General features: G+C 43.0%; 1 protein-coding gene across 1 annotated transcript in view; it reads right to left on the reverse strand.

Annotated features, from left to right (window-relative positions):
- Window positions 1-5503: 5503 nt before the first annotated feature.
- The window catches only part of cpne8 (copine VIII), a 58374-nt gene continuing 40497 nt past the window's right edge, over window positions 5504-23380 (reverse strand). The window contains exons 16-20 of the mRNA XM_084094700.1: window positions 20085-20212; window positions 18743-18845; window positions 9304-9361; window positions 7624-7697; window positions 5504-6743 (exon numbers count right to left, since the gene is read on the reverse strand). Coding sequence (XP_083950826.1) covers window positions 6540-6743; window positions 7624-7697; window positions 9304-9361; window positions 18743-18845; window positions 20085-20212 — 567 coding nt within the window. The 3' untranslated portion in view covers window positions 5504-6539. The remainder of the gene's footprint in view (window positions 6744-7623; window positions 7698-9303; window positions 9362-18742; window positions 18846-20084; window positions 20213-23380) is intronic.

A 23380-nucleotide genomic window follows, 5' to 3' on the forward strand; every position in this document is an offset into this window, starting at 1 on the left:
CAATTATATATTTGGACTTTGGTCAAAATTTAGGCTTTTTTTGTTTGGAATATTGCATTTCCAGCTTTTGACAATACAGTATTTTTAAATAATTAAGTTACTTCATTGAAAAGTGCTACGATTTATTTATTTGTGAGTGCATTTAACGCCAAACTACACTGGTTTAACAGCACCTGCATGCGTCTCATTCACAAAACAAACCGCTTTGAACCTGGAATCACTGCACTAGGAGAGTGTTTAAAAAACAGGAATAAATTGAAAAATACAACAATATAATATAGTTAATTTGGCATAACAAATAAATGGTCTATTAAGGCAAACTTCATTTCTAAAACAAACAATCTACAAAAGTGTATTTCTTTTTAAAACACTGCTCATGCAAACATGATGCAGGCAATACTAAACTGTGAATTCATTATTAACAAAGGTAAACAATATCCGTGTCTATATGATTCGGAGACTTCTATTATCCCATCTAAATTCATGCTGTCCAGCCAGTGCTGTAAACCAAAGAAAAATAATAATAACTAACACAGGGTCTAACCCTTTGGGGTGCGTCATGAGCAGGTAAACTGGTCCTAACTAAGCAACACTGGCACCTATTCCCACTTTTACAAATAAGATTTGTCACACCTGAGATTAAACACACAATATCTGTTACTTGTAAACAATTCATTAGCCATGCAGTCAAATATAGAATTCTTTTTAAAACCAAGAAATGGACAAGAAGCTGTTCTATTGTTCATCTCAAGTCATTTAGCTAATTAGTAAATTTCTCATTCATGATTATCAAGCTTAAATTATAACATCAGTAAGTCATGGTCAATGTACAAATAATCTACAGAAGTGGTTCAATTTTATAATCATTTTAAATTGAAATTGAGCATAAATGTGGAAGAGTGCGGTTACAATTCCTGAATCCTGACCATATGGAAAAACATTCCCATCCCATACACAGTTAAAATTTGATGCATGTTTTCTGCATGATTTATATAGATAACACAGCATAGATGCAGTGCGAGTGGGTGTGAGTTTGAAGTTGACTTACTGTCATGTTAAATAAATGAAGTCGGAACTCTGTGCCTGTGTTTGAGTTATTTTTTCCTGGGGTTGCTGGGGTAAAGGCTGGTTAGTGTATTTTTCTTCCTGAAATATGAAGGGTATAGAGCAGAAGGAGCACATCTGAGCTCTTGATCTCGAGAGTCACGCTAAGTACGGTAAGTTGCTTTTTGTTTTCATTAAAGACAGTTTGACCAGGTGTTACTGAACATTGTTTGGTTGAGAACTGAACATTTTTATATAATTTTTTTTCTCTTGATGATCCATGTGATATTTTGAAGATAATTTTCTGCCATTTAATTGGGTCATTCTAGAATTGTGATCTCATTTCCAGCTCACACTCATGCACACGTAACATACAAGAGATTGAACGCGAATCAAGGCCCCGATAAACTCACGGCAAAGCTATTTTTCGTCCTTCGCTTAGAAGTAAAAAGAAGTTAGGAACACCCTTGCAGTGATATATGTTTAGTAAACATCCTGACCTGTCCACACTGCTGAGAGCAATGTTTAGATAAATATGTAAATATGTGCTGCGCACTTTCCTCTTGATTTAAGACTACAGACTAAACTACAGATCTGGCTATGTGAGACTATTGTTTGAATTTACCCCTTTTCTTTGCAAGACACATTGAGATTACAATCCAGAATGGCTTTCACAGCATTATCCTGAACATGGTAAGCATTCATGTCAATGAACGGAAGAGAGGCTCTCTGCCTCCCCCTAATGGTGGGTTCCTTAAGTAGGCAGCTCCCTCATATCTCGTGAAGTTGCAGCTGCCTCCCCAGAGGTTGGGACCCTAAGCAGGCGGCCCCTTAGGTTCCATTAATTAGGTAGATCCTTCATGGGTATTTAATGGTGTATCCTCACCCCTGAAGGGTTCTTTTTTAAGTAGGAAGCTCCTCAATACCTACAAGGCAGTAGCTTCCTCTCCCTAGTGTTGGGTTCAGTAAGAAGGAAGCTCCCTTGGGTGTTACCAAGGTGTGGGATTCCCCAAAATTGCTTAAGCTTCCGGAAGCCCCCTTTGAGTCTGGTAGAACGAGTTGCACCTTCCCCTGGGTTCTAAGCAGGGTCCTTGTCAAAGCTTTCAAGGACTCGCAGTCTCCCTTGTTAACCTAGGGGCAACCGCCTCCTTTAAGATTTTGTTGGTGGCTCCCTTTTGTGATATGCTGAAGTTTCAGGGTTGCAGCTGACCCCTGAATGGGGTCTTATAAGCAGGCAGATCCCTTGTGGTTGAGTCATGGCTTGCTGAAGTCATGGCTACCTCACCCAGAATTGGGGTCCCCTAAGTAGGAGGCTCCTTTATTTATCTAGATGAAACTGCCTCCCTATTAAGAGTTCTTCAACAGGCAGTTTACCCTAAGATGCAGAATCCAGAGTCCTCAGCTCCCCAGAGAAACCATCTCTGGGCTCTGGTGAGAAGTGGTTTCGCCTGAGCTTTTCATCTCTTCTTATTGGTTGAGCACCCTTCAGGAGTGCTGGCCTTACGAGATGCTGACTCTAAGTCAGACAGGGTTGAGCATTTTGCAACTAAAACGCTCCCCTGTGGTGTTGAGGGGTTGGACCAGATCCCCCTATAAGGTTGGTGCCTGCCATTACAGTAATTGAAGGTTCAACAAGTAGGCAGCTCCCTTATATTTCATGAAGCTGCGGTTACCTCCCCAGAGGTTGGGTCTCTAAGCAGACGGTCCCTTCATGAGTCAATACTAAGGTTGAAGCTGTCTCCCCCTGATAGCGGGTCCTTTAAGTAAGACAGCTCCCTTAGGTTGTGAGTGACAGGCGAGGGAACCATTGTTTCCCTGTGCCAGTATTCCCTTAAAGATAATGTCTGGCATAAAGGTTGGCATTACCAGATCTTTGAGCTCCACCCGTCTTAGGGCTTGGAGCTTAGGTGCTAGCCATAGGGAATAGTGTCACTGACAGTTCTGTGGACCTGAGTTTCTGAGGGACCTGAGGGAATCTGACTCCGAAATATAAGTCTGTTGAGTCCTTGTTTGTGCTTGTCACAGCCAATTAGGCAGTTATTCCCTCTGCATTGCGAAGTGGTCATAGTGTCCTCTAGAGCAGTGTTTCTCAAACCTGGTCCTGGAGGACCAACACTGCACATTTTGTCCTGGAGTTTCTTCTAATGAGCTGATGAGTTTAATCAGGTGTGTTTGATTAGGGAGGCAAATAAAATGTGCAGTGTTGAAGCAGGGTTGAGAAACAATGCTCTAGAGGATGCAGTGCGAGTTCCCATTCGAAAGGGAATGTCTAAGGTTAAGCATGTAACCATGGTTCTCTGAGAAGGTGAACGAGACACTGCCTCTCATTCCCATGCATCGGGCATGCCTGTCTACGTCTCCTTTTGACAAAGAAGTTGATTACGTCTAATACAGGTGCCCTTTTATACTCACGATCACATCGGTAGTGACGTCACTGTCTGTCATCGTCCAATGATATTGTATTGATATCCAATAAAGTATTGTTTAAACATGCTTCAGACACCGGCCATGCTGGAGGCGTTCCCCATAGTGTCCTCTAGAGGACACAGTGTCTCGCCTTCTCAGGGAACCATGGTTACATGTGTTAGCTGAGACGTGTTTTAAAGTTTCCTTATAAGCTGTTCACGCAATGGCAATACAACAGCGGTTAATGCATGAAAGTTCTTACATATACCACCTTTAAATATGCCATGCATTCTTAATTTGAATTATTTTTCATTTCAGGTTGATATTAAATATTTATTCTATTTTAAAAGTGCTTTACACTAAAATTAGGAACCATTAATAAGGAAGTTAATAGGAACCATTAAAATTATTGACTAATGCCACTGACAGTTCATGATTAATTACAAGATAACAATTAATAACAAGATGCATCACAAAAAATACAAGCATTGATATTATTACTCTATCAATATATCAAAAATAAATTTTATCAGCATGACAGTAAAACCTTTTAACAATTTAAAATGTAAAATAATCTATTTCTCTATTTTTTTTCCCCCAAAGAAGTTACAGTTGAATTTTAATTAAAAAAAAATCTATAATTTTCTAAAATGGTTTTCTATAGGAACAGTGTATATTGCAGATTGACATTTTGTTGTCCAAAAGCAAAAGCATCTGCCACCACAATTGTAGAATGACCCAATGAACAAATCTCATTGTTTTGAACTCAGTATAACAGTGTGTGCTTCAAAACTGCATGCAATTAAGACTAATGCATGCAAACAAAGCATATGCTACTTCTGTATGAGGCTGTGCTTGCATTTTTGTGCTTGGATACAGATATTGAGAGTAGCTACAGTTCTGTCTTTACAGGAATAGTTCAACCAAAACTGAAAATTTAGACATTTACTCAGTCTCATATAATGCCAAACACACTTGATGTTCTAAAGAGACATTTAGTACAATGTGAATGCTGTTCTTATCCATACAAGTGAAGTAAGTGGGTACCAGAGCTGTTTTTACAGTCCAATCCAAATCTTCTGAAGCTTTGTGTGAGAAACAGACCCAGTGTAATCACTATGTTCAGCATACACAGAACATGGTTCCCGATATTCCTTACGTTCTAAGAACATTCTTTTTAGGTTTTAATTTTTTGTTCAAGAACATTGCAGAGAGGTTTTTTGTGACAACCTAATAAAAGGGTCATTCCTACAGTTTTGTGGATTTTGGGCTGACCAGGTTTGTTGATTTTTGTTTTTTTAATTCAATTATTTTTTAGTCTTGTCAGAGGGAGAAAATGTCTGTCTATCATAAAAAAACACACTGGTCAAGCTCAGGCCATTATCACCTAATAATTCCGACCAAATATATATATATTTTTTTTTATAAATTCTATGAAATCTGTCCATCCAGTAATATATGTAATGTTTAACAGGGTGGACCATAACAGGGTGAATGTTTTAAGCTAATAAAGCCCATTTTTAGCTAGGACAGAATAACATGCTAGCAGAAGATTTACATTTAGGAAGAATTTTAATATAGAATTTCAAGTCCAGTATAAATTGGCACAACAGGGTGGACATGTTATGTTTTACGCTATTAGATAAGTCTTTTAAAATGAGGAAAAGAGAGAAAAGTTTATGACTGATTCTTACTTTGTTCTTGGAGTTGCTTTCCCTACAAGGAAATTAGGAGATTTAGGGACATAAACTAATTTAACACATAAATTAGTTTTACACATAAAACAAAGTACTTTACGTCAAAGAGAATAAGTAAATGAACAAACTAATACTCAAAATTACTCATTTAGAAATATATATGTAACCTTAATTTAGAAAACATGATTGGGGACATGGGAATTTGACTTTCAAGTGAAACCCACTAAACTGTAGGAATGACCCCAGACAGCAACATAGTGTCGGCCCAGATCCGGCCCACATCTGCTACACGTGGATTCCACACATACCAGAAGTGGGCCGGATCTAGGCCGACACTATGTTGCTGTCTGGGACCCAAAAACATGAAATGTTTGTTCGTTCGTTCATTCATTCATTCATTTTAGGTTTCATCTATATAACTATAAACTAATGTTCCTTGTTGCAGGGAGATTTTTTGTGATAACCTAATGAAAACTTACACAGAATGCTCTCTAATGCTTATTTTTGTTATTGTATAACCATAAACTAACCTTCACAGTTAAATATTTCTCTTTCCATAACAATAAACTACATTTTGTGGAATTGCTCGATGACTGACATTAGTGACACACAGCATTTAATTAAATGTAGAAATTAAGATCACTATTAAAATGTGTAACAATTCTATGTTATAAATCCAAATCTTACATGTTTGGAATGACTTGGGTCTGAGTAAATGATGACATGATTTTCATTTTGGCTGAACGGTTCCTTTAACGTAGAGTAAGGCTTTTCCTGTTAAATCTCTGTGCTGTGCTTGTGCCGTGAAAGCTAAGCACAAATTCGTTACAGTTTGAGGCCGTCAAATGACCAAGAATACGGAATACCGAAATAGTAAAATAATTTAAAGCGAATACTGTACATTAAAATGAAAACCAAGGCCTCGCACAACTTGGTGAAAGTTTCTCTCAGTTTTGTACCAAGGGTGGATTCATGCTTTTTCTAAAATCACACTCGCTCTATTTACAATGTCATGTAATAAAATGAGTAAATTCCATTGTTAAGCAGCTCAGAGTTTTCATGAGGTACAAAAAAACATCCATTTGTAAAAAACGGTACAATTGTAAACGTCTGTCGAAGTTTGTCAGACACAAGAACCGGAGATAATATGCGAGACAGAGACTGTGGAGTCATATCTGATGTTTGACTGACAGAAGAGGCCACTCGATACTTTAAAACAGTCTAATCCACCTTCTGAAACCTCAGTACACCCGACAAAGGACAGTGCCGGGCGTAAAGTTCCCTAACGTCACCCTACACACTGAAAGACAGCATGCGTAAGAGCGGCGTTTCACTCAGACAGGCCGTGTGTGATCCTGAGAGTGACAGTGAACCGTATGTTTGTGCGATCACTCAGATCTGCGTCTGCAGCGGGTGCACGAGTGTCGACGGGGGTTTGGACGAGGTGGAGTGGGACGAGTGCTGAGGTTTGATGCCTCGGCTCCTCGTGTACTGGAGGAACTGGTCTGGGATTTCCGCAAGAACGTCCTTGGCCAGACGGGCCATGCTGAGAATGTGATTCCCTCTGCGATCAATGTAGTCTCGGAAAGGAACAAACTGAGGAGAGATCAGACTGAGATTTAGGAGGAATGCGCTGTCAATAACTACAGAAAATCACTTTGACATCCTCTAGTTTGTAAAACTAAGCTTAAATTACATCTAATGGAAGTCTAGGTGAACACCAACGTAAAAAGAGAGGTGCGCTTAATTGTATTTAATATGCAATTGTAGTATACTAAAAACTTGTGGATAATATATGAATTATATAAAAAACACTTTCATGACACACTTCAGTACTTTTTTAAACAGTGTAGTTTGTAAGTCTAAAGCACATGTAAAGTGCTTGATTACAATTTTAACTGTAGTTTGTTATTTGGTTAATATACTTAAATACATCACATACAAGTTTCAATAGAAATGACAAAGTATATCGTATTTTACCTCAAATCCTTTAACCAGTACACGTTAACGATGTTTCAAAGACAACAGAAGAGGTGTAATTATGAAATGTGTAATTATGAAATTACAAATAACGATGTCACTGGATCAAAAAGCACTCTAAAGTTCAGCTAACTGCAACTAATATACATTTAAACTTTAATAAGTTTTCATCTAATTGCAGTTAACATGCAGTTAAGTGTCCAAAAACATTACATTTAGTTTTCACACAAAGTAAATTATTTTAAAGTATAGAATTTCTCTCTTTAAATGAATGCAAAAGTGTACTTCTTTTTCACAAGAGCAGTAAGCATTTAAAAGCAGAAATGTTTGTTACCCTTTTACTATGTTGTAACATTACCTCATATCCAAAAGATATTGTCCAGTAATTACCACAATATCTGCTTCAAATGCTGTAGATATCAGGTTAAAATCACCTGGAATACTGCCTTACTATTTCAGTCCAAAGATACATGAGATTCACGGCTGGAAAACTCACCTGCACAATGTCTCTCTCTGCAAAGCGACCCCTGGATGATATCCTGACCTCATCTCCATCTAGTTCAATCATCTCTGTCAAATGGAAGAAAATGCCACAGGAAAAACAATCATGTGGTGCTTCCACTCGACTCAGGCTGTTATATTGAAGTGTGCTATCATTGATTTCATACGAGTTCAAACACATCCTTTAATGCAGCAGCAGCAGCAGCTGTGAAATGAGTTCAAAGAGCAGATCATGACTGTGCTGAGATAACGAGAACACTGGGAGCTGCATATAAATCAGGTTTTTATCTCCATTAAAGGAAAAACGAATTATCAAACATTATACAAATTGTGAGCCCAGCAAAGACCAAGGTTTTTAGTTTTGACGTAAAGGCACTATTTAATGGAAATCTGGATTTTTTTCTCTCTACTGTTTATGACACCACTAATCCTCTGATTTCATTGGGGATGGTGAGGACGAATGCAGCGAGGACGAACTCAGAGGACAAATGCAAGGGTTTGTGAGAGTAACACCCTGTCATGTGACCAAAAGCAGAGAAACTGTTCCAATTCACTGCATCTCCACTTGAGTAAAGCTTCATTAGGGCTTTGTTTAGTGTGTAGGAACCCTAACTTTCAGAATGCAAAACTTCTACCCCAGTACACAACGTTTATTAAAATTTAACCGCAAAACTATCTATACGCCAGGTTCATAAAGTAATTTACATATAGAAGTCTTAAAGGTACAGTAGCAACTATTTAATTGTAAAGGTCAGAGAGGGGGGTGTAAGAAAAATATCCATATTTATAACTTTATAAACTATAATCAGTGGCTTCCGGTAACGGCCTTACGCGTGTCTATTTAACAAAACAAAACACCAGTTACGAATTAGAAGTCTAAAAACGGGATTTATTAAAGAGAAATGTGGGAGGAGCTTGAGTTTGTTGCCCACCGCTGTTTGTTTGAACCACGAGAGGCGTCAAAGCTTATGCTACTCCTACATCCTACGTCATGCGTCGGGTCAGAGGTCATTCGTCATGCGCCGGGTCAGAGGTCATTCGTCATGCGTCGGGTCAGAGGTCATTCGTTGGGTCAGAGGTCATTCATCATGCGTCGGGTCAGAGGTCATTCGTCGGGTTAGAGGCCATTCGTCATGCGCCGGGTCAGAGGTCAGGGTCAGAGGTAATTTGTCATGCGTCGGGTTCATAGACTGTAAAAAGGTCGGGTTAGAGGTCATTCGACATGCGTGATTACAAAAATGATTACAAAAGAAAGGGTATAGTATTCTATTTACTTTTATGGAGATACTGCAGTTGATTTGTTTACATGCATATTGACGAACAAATTATTCGTATTGAATTGCGCTATTACAATACAAATAATATGAAATTATACAAATCCACAATAGGCAGAGAGAAACGTTTAACCAAAAGTAACTGGATCACACATTTACCAGATGAAAGGAGAGGTGCAGGGTTAGTTAAGGAATGAACTGATAAGCCAATGGAAAAATCAAAGCTCTAATAGTACACACACTACTAATGACGTTTTGGAAAAATTCTGATTGGTCTCACTGGAACATGTGTGAAACAGATTTCTCTTTTGATCTGATCTGGTCTTCTGAGTCTCTCATGGACTGGACTGATATCACATCTTCACACATCCTCAAAGACACACTCATCTCTCTCATCTTACCGTCAAATTCGGCCGGCCCGACTCCAACGATTATAATTGACATGGGAAGACTAGAGGCCTTGAACAGAAGGAAAGAGTTCATTAAAACAAGACCCCCAAGAATACACTCCTCATTTAATTCAACATTTGCATAATGAAACATGCACAAAACAGACTTGTAGTCATAATGTTGCATTGAGTGCAAACTGTTTTTTTTAAAGCAATGGCTAATTTACTAATAGCTAATAAACACTTTAAATGACTATATTTTCTTTATTATAACTAATTTGAATGATCAAAAATGTAATATTTAGCTTTGTCCTGCATTTTATGTTCAACCCTGTTACCATATGATTTATTTATATAAAACAAGTTTTTGTGACCTTTGTGACATACAGGAAGGGTCATCTTTTGGACCGGTCATCTAGCATACCAGCAGGACAAGTAAATAATCTTATTCAGTTTTCTCAATTTTAACACACATTATTTGTTGAATGTATTTGTCAAAATCTACTATTCAACCCTGTTACCAAGGTATTTTAAGAAAAAAAAGAAGACCATTCATGTTTTATATTTATCAATAACTACAAAGACGTAGGCCCCTTCTAAATGATGGCTCAATTTTAGTTGAAAATATACAAATTTGCAACCCTGTTACGCATTCTGTAGTTTATTTTTTATATCTTATAAATTTGATTTAAATGTATTTAAAGTTTGAGCCTTACTTTATACCATATTTGAGGAAAGTGCCATGGGGTGGCAGCCAGTGGGATGTAATTATGGAAATATGAGGCACATTCATAAAGCTCATGTAATGTTCTTTGCTCATCTGCACACTGACACATTATGAACGACTCTTGCCACTGTTCAAATAGTCTCTGCCCATCACAGTCTGTACAACATCACATTTCAGTGCCTCGGTTGACGTGTTTTGAAGGAAAGACAAATGGATTCAATTTAAGGCATTTTTCTAATTATGTATACTTGTTGTAATAGTATCCACAAAGAGGAATCAACAACTTTTGTAAGTGGGCGTAAATTCTTCTGTTTTATTCAGTGCAATGATTGTCTCATTCTTCATCCAATAATCTCTTGTAGTGATTAGAATGATGAATGGTTAGGCCTGTTGTTTACAAAGTAAACAAACTTGGACTTTTTTTTATTAAGGATCATTTTGCATGGTACCATATACAGTATATGCTGGGGACATATTTATGCCTTCAGAAAGAAAACAGGGTGGACAGTAACAGGGCTGACCATTTTACAGTTTAATAGGCTTGGTGTCGAACATCACATGAACAAACAGGAAAACAGGTCTTATCACATCCGTTTGTCGGAGAAAGTGTTAACTGACGCCGATATCTATGGACTTTTAAGGCAATCAGCTAACCTAGCTAGAAAAAAATAAATGTTAAGAGATGTTAAGAAAATAAAAAACTTCAATCTGCATTTCAACGGACATCGATTATGCTCATCTTTGGTAGCTCCTTTGAAGACATCTTCAGTAAAACAGCTCTATATTCAATGAAACACATTCAAAAGACCTGAACCGATAGCGATGCAACCCGTTTTACAGAATACATAAGTTTGTTGCATATAAACCCCATTTGACATTATAAATCTTGTGCTCAAGGCAGTAAAACGATACTTGGTTACTCACGTAACCTCGGTTCTCTCTAGAGAGGGAACGAGTATTGCGTAAGCTCTGCTTACGCAGCGGGAAAAGCCTTCTTTTCTCGAGATACTGAAACCAAAAATTATCCTTAATTTCATATATTGTCAACGCAGTGCGGCTGCAGGCAGCTGAGCTAGAGCGGCATACTGCGCGCTCATTGGCTGCCGCGCGGCAACTGCTTAAGCCTACCAGTGAGCCTGGCGTGACGTCACGCCCAATGAGGGCGCGCGCGACCTCGCGCGTCACAGCCCGCCAGAATGGGCGGCGTCAGAGCGTATATAAGGAAGGCTCGTAGGCTATATTCTCTGTTTTCTGTCGACTGAAGCGACGCGAGCGATAGGCTCAGCACGGTCAGGGAACGCAATACTCGTTCCCTCTCTAGAGAGAACCGAGGTTACGTGAGTAACCAAGTATCGTTCTCTTACGAGAGGTTCTCTCGTATTGCGTAAGCTCTGCTTACGCAGCGGGAACCCTTTGTCCACGCCGTGCGAGCCTAACAATCACATATGACTCATAGAAAAACATAGAGGTGATTAAACAGGTGGCCAGCGGTGCGGGCCAACACATGTTCATAAGCACACATAGGGAAAAAACACAGAACGGCACTGCCGGTTCATGTTAACTGATACCCTGAGCGTGCAGCTCAACAGACAAGCTAATCGGAAATACAGCCTGACCCTTGGGCAGGACACGAATCACGACTAGACTGACAGAAGTTTAGCCTGCATAGCGGGAACTTCCAGGTTATAAAACCTAACAAATGTGGAGGGGGACGCCCAGCCCGCCGCCTTACAAATGTCATCAATGGAATCCCACTGGACCATGCCCACGATGAGGCCATGCCTCTGGTGGAATGAGCCCGTATGCCTAACGGACATTGCAGGTCTTTTGACGCATAAGCTGCTGCAATAGCGTCTACTATCCATCTGGACAGTGTCTGTTTCGAAGCGGCGCGACCCTTGGTGCGCCCGCCAAACGAAACGAAAAGCTGCTCTGAGAACCTGAAGGCTGCAGAGCGCGTCACATAACACCTTAACGCCCTGACCGGGCAAAGGCAGTTAACCCCTTCCTCACTGCTGGAGGACGGCAGAGCCGATAGGGTAACGACCTGAGTCCTGAAGGGAGTGCCTAACACTTTGGGGACATAGCCGTGCTTCGGTTTGAGAATGGCTAACGAGTCGTTAGGTCCAAACTCGAGGCACGACGCGCTGATGGACAGCGCGTGTAAATCTCCCACACGTTTAACTGAAGCCAGAGCTAGCAGAAAAACGGTCTTAAGCGTCAAGTATTTCAACTCCACTGAGTCCAAAGGCTCAAAGGGATGCGCTTTTAAGGACTCCAGGACCAGGGACAGGTCCCAAATAGGAACCGTCGGGGGCCGTGGAGGGTTCATTCTCCTGGCCCCGCGTAGAAAGCGGGTAATGAGTTCATTTCTGCCCAGTGCACGGCCGCGCGCCGACTCAGCGAACGCTGCTATGGCCGCGACATAAACCTTGAGCGTGGAGGGGGACCTGCCCGCGTCCAACATCTCTTGGAGAAATTTCAGTACCTGTGGAACTCCACAGGTTCGAGCATTAGAACCCGTATTCACACACCACTTGTTAAACACTGACCATTTAGACGCATAGAGCCGCCTCGTCGAGGGGGCTCTGGACTGCGTGATCGTGTTAATTACCCCTTCTGGCAAGCCAACGAGTAATCGTTGATTATCCACGCATGCAGAGACCAGTGCTCTGGATGGGGATGCAGAATCGAGCCTCGGGCTTGAGAGAGGAGATCTCTCCTCACCGGAATCGGCCATGGGGCTGTGTCTGCCAGTCTCATTAGCTCGGGGAACCATGGTTGGTTTTCCCAACGCGGGGCTATGAGGAGCACTGCGCAGTTCAAACTCCTGATCCTCGCTAGCACTTGAGGTAGCATCGAGATCGGTGGGAACGCGTACAGCGGGGCGCTGGGCCAGGTCTGGGCCAGCGCGTCTTCCCTTTTCGAGAAGAACCTCTGGCACTGAGCATTCTCGCTCGTGGCGAAGAGGTCGATCTTCGCTTCGCCGAAACGACGCCAAAGCGTCTGTATCGTCTGGCGGTGTAGAGACCATTCCCCTGGGGGAACGTTGTCCCTGGACAGTCTGTCCGGGCCGTCGTTCAAACGACCGGGTACATGAGCTGCCCTTAGGGAGCGCAACGGGCCTTGAGCCCAGGATAGGAGGCGCTCTGCGAGCGCGCACAGGGTTCTGGATTTGATTCCACCCTGGCGGTTCACGTACGACACCACTGACATGTTGTCCGAGCGAACTAGCACATGGTGTCCCCGTATAAGCGGTAGAAAGTGCTTCAACGCTTTCTCGACCGCCAGCATCTCTAGACAGTTTATGTGAAGGTCTTTCTCCGTATTCGACCACGGGCCGCAAATCGGACTGCCTTCGTGAGTCGCTCCCCAACCCATGTTGGACGCGTCTGTCGAGATCACTTTGCGGTGTGCGATGGTTCCCATCGACACTCCCCGCTGATACCATTCGGCCGTCAGCCAGGGCTGCAGGGCTGTAACACAGCGCTGAGTCACTCCGATTGGAGTACGGCCTGAAATCCATGCTTTGCGGGGCGTCTCCGTTTTTAGCCAGCGTTGAAGCGGACGCATTCGGAGTAAACCCAGCTGCAGGACAGCTGCTGCTGATGCCATGTGGCCCAGCAACCTCTGAAAAGTTTTCAATGGAAAAACTTTTCCCTCCTGAAAGGAGGCGGCGAGGTGTCGAACACAGCGCGCGCGCTGTGCGGACAGTCTGGCTGTCATTGCCGCCGAGTCCAGATCTATACCCAGAAAAGTGATAGACTGGCTGGGGGCTAAAGAGCTCTTGTCCCAGTTCACGGAAAGACCCAAGCTTTGCAGGTGACCGAGAAGCGCTTCTCTGTGGGAAACTAGTTCCTCCGCCGAGTGCGCTATAATGAGCCAATCGTCCAGATAGTTCAGGATTCGCATTCCCCTCGATCTCAGGGGTGCGAGAGCCGCATCCATGCACTTCGTAAATGTACGGGGTGCCAGGGATAGGCCGAACGGCAGGACGGTGTACTGATATACCTGGCCGTCGAAGGCGAATCTCAAGAATGGCCTGTGACGGGGTATAATCTGAATCTGAAAGTACGCGTCTTTCAGGTCGAGAGATATGAACCAGTCCCCCGGGCGAATCTGCGCGAGGATTTGACTGGTTGTGAGCATTTTGAACGGCCGTTTCATAAGCGTTTTGTTCAAATATCTCAGATCCAATATAGGTCTGAGTGCTCCGCCCTTCTTGGGTACGAGGAAATAGCGGCTGTATACGCCTGCCTCGGAACCCGGAGGGAGAACCCGTTCTATCGCCCCTTTGCGCAGCAAATTCGCTATTTCTGTGTGAAGCAGATGCGCTGCATCCGCTTTCACTGTAGTCTCGGCCCGAGCGCGATAGCGCGGAGGGCGGCGAGCGAATTGAAGCGAATAGCCCTTTATCACTGTGTTCAGTACCCACTTCGACACACCCTGGATAGCTTTCCATGCATTCGCACTCATAGCTAGGGGTCGAATCGCCTCTGACTCTCGCCCGTCGCACAGCGCGGGACGGGGAATCTGTGGCGGTGTAAGCGCGCATCGCGCAGTGGCAGTGAGGGGGAACGGGGGTTCGCAGATGGCGGCAGCCGGCTGAACAGCGCTGTGAGAGAGCGTTTTGTGAGACGGCTCGCGGCGCAGAAGCGGGGCGGGCTCGTGCATGTTTATCGGAGAGTGTGCGTGCTGTAAAGCGGGCACAGAGCTCTTTATTATCACACAGCCGGTGGCTGACTTGTGCGTGTGTACATGAGGGTGCGCGCGCTGTGTAGCGGGCACAGGGCTCTTTATTAACACACCGCCGGTGGCTGGCTCGTGCATGTTTAGCTGAGAGTGTGCGTGCTGTGTAGCGGGCACAGGGCTCTTTATTAACACACAGCCGGTGGCTGGCTCGTACATGTTTAACTGAGAGTGTGCGTGCTGTGTAGCGGGCACAGGGCTCTGTATTAACACGCGGCCAGTGGCAGAATGTTCCGTTACCCAAGCGTGTGAGACAGAGCGAGCACTGTGTAGGTGTGAGCACTGAAGTGTGGGCACGTGACCTACAGTTATCACTCGAGCGGCCGTAGCGCGCTTTATGTGAGTGCACTCTGTGGGGTACACAGGGGAATTTGTGCTTGTGTGTAGTGATGAGCACTGGGAAGTGGGCATGTTTACTACACTCATAACACTGACGGCGTGAGCCGTCTGACCAGACATTACACTCTTTATTCGATTTATCTGGGTCGCCGTAAAAACGGCGTTTGTGTGCAGGCGAGAGAGTTGCGAAACTGGCTCGTTGGCTGCTGTGGGCACTACTGCAGTAGCCTTTGACAAGGGGACTGGCAGAGGGATACATCTTAGTTTTGACGGTGGTCCGGCCGCGGCGGGAGCCGCCCGTCTTTTCCTCCCGACGGGTGCTAGGAGGACTTAGCAGGCTCGGGCTTCAGCGTTACCTTAGGCCGAGGCCCACGCGGGGGCGGCGGCCTGTGCTGGCTGGTGGAGCGGGACCTGGGGCGGCCGCGCTGGCGCTGCTTAGAGTCTGGGGGTCGAGACGGCCGCTGTGCGGAGCTGCGTGCAGGAGGCTGGCTAGAGCGGCCTGCAGCGGAGCTCGAGCGGCGGGGCAGGAAGAGGTTCATGGCCTGTGACGCTTTCTGTACCTCAGAAAAACGGTCCACGAGGCCGCTCACTGCCGGGCCGAAGAGACCAGTAGGCGAGAGCGGGGCGTTCAGGAAGACGGATCGCTCTTGTTCCCCCATATCGGCGAGAGTTAACCAAAGGTGGCGCTCGATGACGGTCAGCGAAGCCATGGATCGTCCGATCGCTTGGGCTGCTGTTTTAGTCGTGCGAAGGGAAAGGTCCGTCGCACTGCGCAGGTTGGTTAGGGCCGATCTGTCCAGTTCTCCCTCGTCAAGCTGGCGGAGGAGGTCCGCCTGGAGAACTTGAAGGACCGCCATTGTGTGCAGAGCTGAGGCGGCTTGCCCAGCGGCGGAGAAAGCGCGGCTGGCGAACGCCGAAGTAGTCCTGCAGGCTTTGGACGGGAGGGCAACCTTTGAGCGCCATCTCGCGGATGGGGGGCAAAGATGCGCTGCAACCGCCTGTTCGACCGGTGGAATCCGGTCATACCCCTTCTCCGTGGCTCCGTCCACGCGGGAGAGAGTCGATGAGGCCGGAGAGCGGAGTCTGGCCGAAACTGGAGCGTTCCAGGATTTAGAAAGCTCGTCGTGGAGCTCAGGCAGAAACGGCGCCGGTCTAGACGCTGGAGCCTGGCGACTGGTGGTCAGGAAGCATCCATCAAGTCTGTTAGGCGGGGGTACCTCCGGCGCAGACCACTCGAGGCCCAAACGCTCGACCGCCATAGTGAGGAGGTGGAGAAGCTCGGCCTCCACTCCGGCGGGAGCCCTGCTGGAAGCTCTGGTGGAGGAGGCGGATCGGGCGGAGCCGGACCACGCCTCGCTGTCCGACGCTAACAATGAGCATGTGTCCAGCCGATCGTTGTCGTCCGCTTCATCCGCTGTGTCGACGGCATCGAGGGCGAGAGCCGTCGGCTGCGCGTCGGGGAGCGGGGGCGGAGAGGGAGAGAGCGAGGCTCGCGGGAGAGGCTCCGGCGAGGCCTTGGCTCGTGTCTCAGGCTCCGGTGGGCGTTGTGAGCGGCGTTTTTTCTTTCGCGGCCCAGCAACGGCAGGAGCGGCGTCTGAAAAGAGGGCGAGTCGAGCCCGCAGGGTCGACATCTGCAGCTCTTCACAGCATTCGCAGCCGCCCGAGGAAAACGCGACGACTGCATGATCCCGTCCCAGGCAGAGAGCGCAGAGAAGATGGCGGTCTCCGTCGCTGAGCGGTGAGCGGCATGAGCCGCACGTGGTGCGAGGCATTTGAAACAACGCCTCGTGCTCTTTTAGAGTGCTGCGGAGAAAAGCAATACACACAAGAGCTTAACACGGAAGGATATGTATCGCCGGATAGCTGAGCTGGCACGGCAGGCTGAAGGCGGCGAAGAGATCGTCCGGCTTCCTCAGGCTGTCCTAAGCTGGCTCGTTAGCTTGATCCAAGAAGGCCACGGCGACGGTTTCCTCTCAGAGACCAGCGATGCGAGTGCTTCGCTGAAAAGACAGAAATCAGAGAATATAGCCTACGAGCCTTCCTTATATACGCTCTGACGCCGCCCATTCTGGCGGGCTGTGACGCGCGAGGTCGCGCGCGCCCTCATTGGGCGTGACGTCACGCCAGGCTCACTGGTAGGCTTAAGCAGTTGCCGCGCGGCAGCCAATGAGCGCGCAGTATGCCGCTCTAGCTCAGCTGCCTGCAGCCGCACTGCGTTGACAATATATGAAATTAAGGATAATTTTTGGTTTCAGTATCTCGAGAAAAGAAGGCTTTTCCCGCTGCGTAAGCAGAGCTTACGCAATACGAGAGAACCTCTCGTAAGAGAACTACAAGCTCCTTTTTAAAAACAATTACCAGTTGTCTATTACAAAATCATGGAAACAGGGTTGACATTTTAAGATCATAACTAAGTTACAAACATAAAATTAAATTTGGACAAATAATTCAATTCTGTAGGATGTCTTTATTACACTTCAGAGCGTGGTTGAGGGAAAGGATGAAACTAAAAGCAGGATCTATGTGCAGAAGTCTATATTAATAACAAAATCAAAATAACAAAATGCTCAGGTGTCTCAGAACTTATCAAAACGCATACATTGACAATAATGGACAAGGGACAACTGAAACTGTCCACATACACAGGCAAACACAAGAGACTAAACAAGATAATTAACTAGAAACAAGTGACACATGAGGGTAAATCAAACACTATGGCAACAGATGAACAGAGACAAAAAAAACGAACTGGGAGGAGAGCAAAACTAGCTCAAAGTCCAACTCAACAAACACAAACACAGATCAAACGAGACAGTAACAGGGTTGAGGCATAACCAAGGCTACGTTCAGACTTTGTTCATTTCATGATTAAAGTGTGTAAAACGTTCGCCGGTTCCCGCCTCCTCCTTCCCTGAGCTTTGATCCAGTTTCAGTCTGACTGCTCTGATCGGATTTTGCGTGGTTTATGTGACTTTCTCATGCCAAGTAAAACATAAACATCAGATCTTGTTATAGGAAACATGCTGAAAGTCATTGCAGAAACAAGCTTGTGTTGTTGCAAAGTGCAGGAAGAGCAGAAAATGATAAAATAACAGAGACATGTTTTGAGACCAGCGGAGACACCGCACATACCAGCCTCATACGTTTCTGACGCTGCCTCATAACACACAGTAGTCCAGCACGGCGGCGACACATTGTCATGTTGTAAATAAGACAAGATGATGTCTGTAATGCAAACCCCTCCATGTTGCGGTTGTTGTTGTTTTTGGCGTATACCTTCCAAACGCAGCATAATTCCCATAGAAACCAATGCAGATTTTTCGAAAAACAAAAGAGCACCACGGGACACACAAATCGGATCTGAACAGATGCGGTACACAATGTGGACGGTCAATAATTTTAGATCAGATTCCAATTGGATACACAAATAATTGGATTTGGACTGACAATGTGAACGTAGCCTTAGGGACACGATGGGTCATTATGTAAAAATCTTGCTGTTTAGAAAAATAAAGTAATAGCACAAAAGTTGGTGTCAGCTGTTCATTGTCATTTTAAGAAATATGCCACACTTGTCTTTTCATTTTGTTTTTCTGAATGGTGTAATGTTTCCAAGAACTGTGTTTTTGAACTTACGTTTACGATAGATTCTTTAGTTTGAGCCATGTCGGAGATGACCCCATCAGAGATGATGAGGAGGATGAAGTATTCTGAACCATCCTTTACTAATGATGCATATCTGCAGAGAAGAAAGCTGATTACTTCATATCCTTGTAACAGACACAGGACTGAATCACAATTAAAATCCTAGTGTCACAAAGAAAAGTACATAAAAAAAAGTCAAAAGTACCTGGATGGTATGCTATTTATGGTAATTTTCCAATTATGCACTTTTTGTCTACAATTGGTTCTCTAATGAGGCACTAGGATGCAATAACATAACATTTTAGTGTGTAACATTTAAAGATTTGTAGCCTAATACTGCAGTATATCAAAATGTGGAAAAAATAAAGGTGTCTGAATACTTTTACTGTCAAATATATGGTTTTTGAAGGCAAAATGATAAATTACCATATAATTTACAATGAATAAAAGGACATTCCCAGATGTCCCTGCGTGACACATCACATATTTTACTTTTAGTTAAGTTGTATTTCTTTTTGTGATTAGTAATATACATTAGGGGAATTTATATAACATTTTCTGTTACTAAGTCAATGTTTGTTGCATTATTTTAGTGTCAACATGATTCTTCATATGGTTTTCTATTGTATCACCTTTATTATCATGGTCAGTACATATTGGTATATACAAAGCATATTTTGATAGCTCGAATAGCTTGGCACATGAATCGAATATGTTGTAAAATATACAGCTCCAAAATTCCATCCCATTATACCTGAAAGATTGTCACAATAGTTTTACAATGAATTTCTGGCAATAGCTGCTGTTTTAATTACTGTAACTTTGATGGGATATTTTACAATGTGTGGCTGTAATTGTCAAATGTGTAGAGTACATATTATTAGTTGCTGGGACTCTGTGAGTTATTTTTGTTATTTAGTATCTGTTTTCTTGTTTTCCTGTGCTTTGTTTCTGTTTTCTTGGTTTCTAACTGAGTTTGTTTCCTTGGTTACAGATTGGGCTCACCTGTTTCTTGTTTAGTTGATTATTATCCTGTGTTTTTATTTGCATGTTTTATGCTTGATTGTTTCAATCAGGAGTTAATTTTATATAGTTTTGCTTCGATTCTGTCATGTCCTGGTTATGGTCATGTTTCTTGTCAAGCCAAGCCAAGCCTTTGTTTATTGTTTATTGGTTCACGTTTATTTGGAATAAAGCTGCACATGGGTTCTTAGCTTCTTGCCTCCATTGGACTCCCCATATCTTTTCTCTTTCGCATCCATGAACAATGCTTTGCAATAATAACAAGTGTGATAAATAGTGTTTAAGAATGTTTAAATAAAATTGGCCTCACCTTGCTACATGATTAATGACAGGGGAGAAGTATGTTGGTCCATAGAGACGAACAAACTTCAGACTCTGATAATACGCTTCTAGAACGCCCTCAATACCGCTGCAGTATGGGTTATCTGGGTTCCCATTCTGTAAGTACACATATAAATATACACATGTATACATATGCACAAGTTTATAATACTAGCGTCCCAGTGAAGGATGTATACATAAATGTACAAGTGTATGCCAAGTGAGTACATATGAGCTTTGTGAAAAAGTTTGCTTAATTATATTAAATGTGCACTTGTAGAATACCTCAAATCCATTAAGTATATTTTTAATAAAATTTGCATATACAATAATATTAATGAAATAATGTGTACTTAAAGAGTACACTTTCATGATTGTATCATTTCAAATAAATGTTTTGTTTACACTTCATTTTAAGGTGTCCTTGTTACAGTGTAATTATACATTTACAGAGCATTAATTAACTACCTGTATGGTACCACTTTATTTTGAGAGTCCACTTTAGATATTTTACTAACAATAAGTAACTCGCACTGGCCCGAGCGTGTTTGTGATGGTGCTGATCCACTACCTCCACTGATTTTACCTCCCCTCCCCATTTAAAAAAAAAGGTCCGGGCTATTAGGGTTTAATTGAGTCTCAATCTCCATGACAGGTCAAGGCGCAGTTCAGATACAGGGTCAGTTATGGAACAGGGTTACTCCGCCTGGGGTTAAATTAAGCCCCAATCCCCTGTAAGGAATAGGTTTAGTGTTTGGTTCCAGCACACATCCCTGGGTTATGTCCCTTAAGTTTAGGTTAAGCTCCAATCCCCTGTAAAGGGTATGTTTTCAGACTTATCGAATTAGGCGAAAACAATTGCTACCCATATAATCTCCCAAATAAGACTCTTTTTTTTCTTTTTAAATAAAACATCTTTGGTATGTACATCAGGCTCATTAAACACTAGACGCCCTCTTCCAAGGCGGCCTGCTAGTCCTAGGTGTGTGTTTCCAATACAATCTATTAGACCCACCATTTCAAGATTGTTGAGGTCCAATTCCTCTTAAGACTTTTCTTGCCCCATCCCCATCCATTACAATGCGACCACATCGCTTCCCCTGTTGCTTGGGTCCAATAGACCAGGTCTGCCTCTGTCTGGAATTGGCCAAAAGAAAGGGTCTACATTTCCTTTCCGAGTGTCTTGATATGTCCATTCAACTTCCTTAATATGAGTCTTTCCTACTGCCAACTGAAACTGATCATGGGCATGTACATTTCCACATTAGGAAAGGCTTGTTCTTCTGCCCCCAAAACTCTTTTCAACATTCTCACTAGATATCTATGTTTTATTTCTGTTGTTCACCCAATTGATAACACTTTTGTCACCTTTGGCAACCCTTGTTGGTGTTCTATGCTTCAAGAGCTGTTAGACGTGTGTAACTTGTGCCCCTGGATTAGGACTGTGGTTTGGGTCAGTAGAATAATTTGACATGTACTTCCAAAGTTACTTCTAGTCAGTTAAATGTATGTTTGGAGACCATCAAAATAGAGTGAGCAGATATTAAGCAGACAGTCTACTTATAATCTATTGAGAGTTAGATGACATGTACTTGCAAAGTTACCTATAGTTAGTACATTATCAAGTGTTTAAATTTGTTATTATGTATTGTTGCATTTATTGTTTATGGATCCAAATGCACCTTGAGTCCAAGACAAATTTACTCTTGAGGATAATAAAGTGTATTTAATTTCATTTTTAGTAGAATATCTAAAGTGGACTATTGAAATAACGAAAGTGTTACCACAAATTTACTATAGGGTCAGGATTAGAGTTTGGTTTAGAGTTAGCTGCATGTAGTTATGCATCATTTATAGTTATTACTATTGTAACTACATGTAACGTGTAACAAGGACACTGTAGAATTAAGTGTTACCAAAGTTAGTAAAGTACATTTTAAATCATTACATTTTAATAATCTTTTGTCATGCTTTAAAGAAGTACATTTTTTGATGTGTTGACTGACATTTTTCAATTGTAGTGTTACTCAATATTACATTTACAGTTATTATATTTTAAATGTACTAAATTGCATTACCAAAAAAGCTTATCAGTATATTCGGCAGTACACTTTACAACCATTTTTTAAAGACAATACTTTTAAAAGGTATGCTAAAATGCACTTCTTTTTCACAAGGGTAGAACATTTAATAATATCCAGCAGATAACACAACTTGGAGATACTAATCGGCAAGGTCTACAATGAGCAAACATTATTACAGTAAAATGACAACATCAAGACTTAGCCATCAAAAGTTTGATCTGGGCATGTGAGCTCATCCCAGAAGCTTCCTGCTGTAAGAAGCACGTTTAAAGAGCGCTATTCATTCAAGTAAAGCTTTAATGCTCTGCTGAGTGCATATGGAGTCTCCTGTGCTCAGCCCTAAGGAAAAGTGTGTGTGTTTTAGCTGTGTGTGGGCAGCTGCAGCCGCGGGCAATGCATCTGTTTGGTCCAATAAGAAGGATCTGTGTCTCACTGTATACGGGGTTATGTGATAGATTCTCTGTGACGGTTTCGTGGGTGTGTAACGGGGAAAAAAATCAAAAAAGAAAATAAAAGAAAATAAATTCTGTCCTCTTTAGAAATGTGAGACAGCTGTGGGCAATCTCCATTTGCTAATGTCTATCAATCCTTTTCAATCTTCTTTATAAACTGTCTCATCCATATTTATCAGTTAGTCACCCCTCAAGAGCCCTTATTTGGATACCAGTGGTGTGGTTGTCTAGGGTGTGTGTGAAATCAAAATTTGAGCTTTTTGGCTCTCGGTTCATGTTTGTTAGCTCATCTGTATGCGTATGCACTCCAAAAAGTTGACAAAACTAACATTTAATAGATGATCGCATTTAAAATTGACATTCTCTTTACTGCTAATATTCATACTTTAATTCCTTACCTAATCATCAATTGATTAGAAAGAAAATTATTTTTGCCCTTAATTTTGCACTTTATTGTGCTTGTCCAAGGTACAATAACTGAAAAGACAGAGCTAACTGCCTATACGTCCTAACCAATATGAAATAGGTCAACACAGGAATAAAAGTTGCACTTAGTCATTAAGTGCGGGCTCTAAGGGTCCTGCTGGAGAATAGGTTCAGAAGTGGATCTGAACGAGCTGTAGATGGAGAAGTACTGCAATACCAGATAGCCCAACTAGATATGTACAGTCTATGGTTGGTGTTTGACAGGGACCTGGGTAGGTGCCATACCCTACTAAAAGCACACCGATGGTGCAAGCCCTGCCATA

This window comes from Abramis brama (genome assembly GCF_963993115.1).
Source record: "Abramis brama genome assembly, chromosome: 20".
Lineage (NCBI taxonomy): Eukaryota > Metazoa > Chordata > Actinopteri > Cypriniformes > Leuciscidae > Abramis > Abramis brama.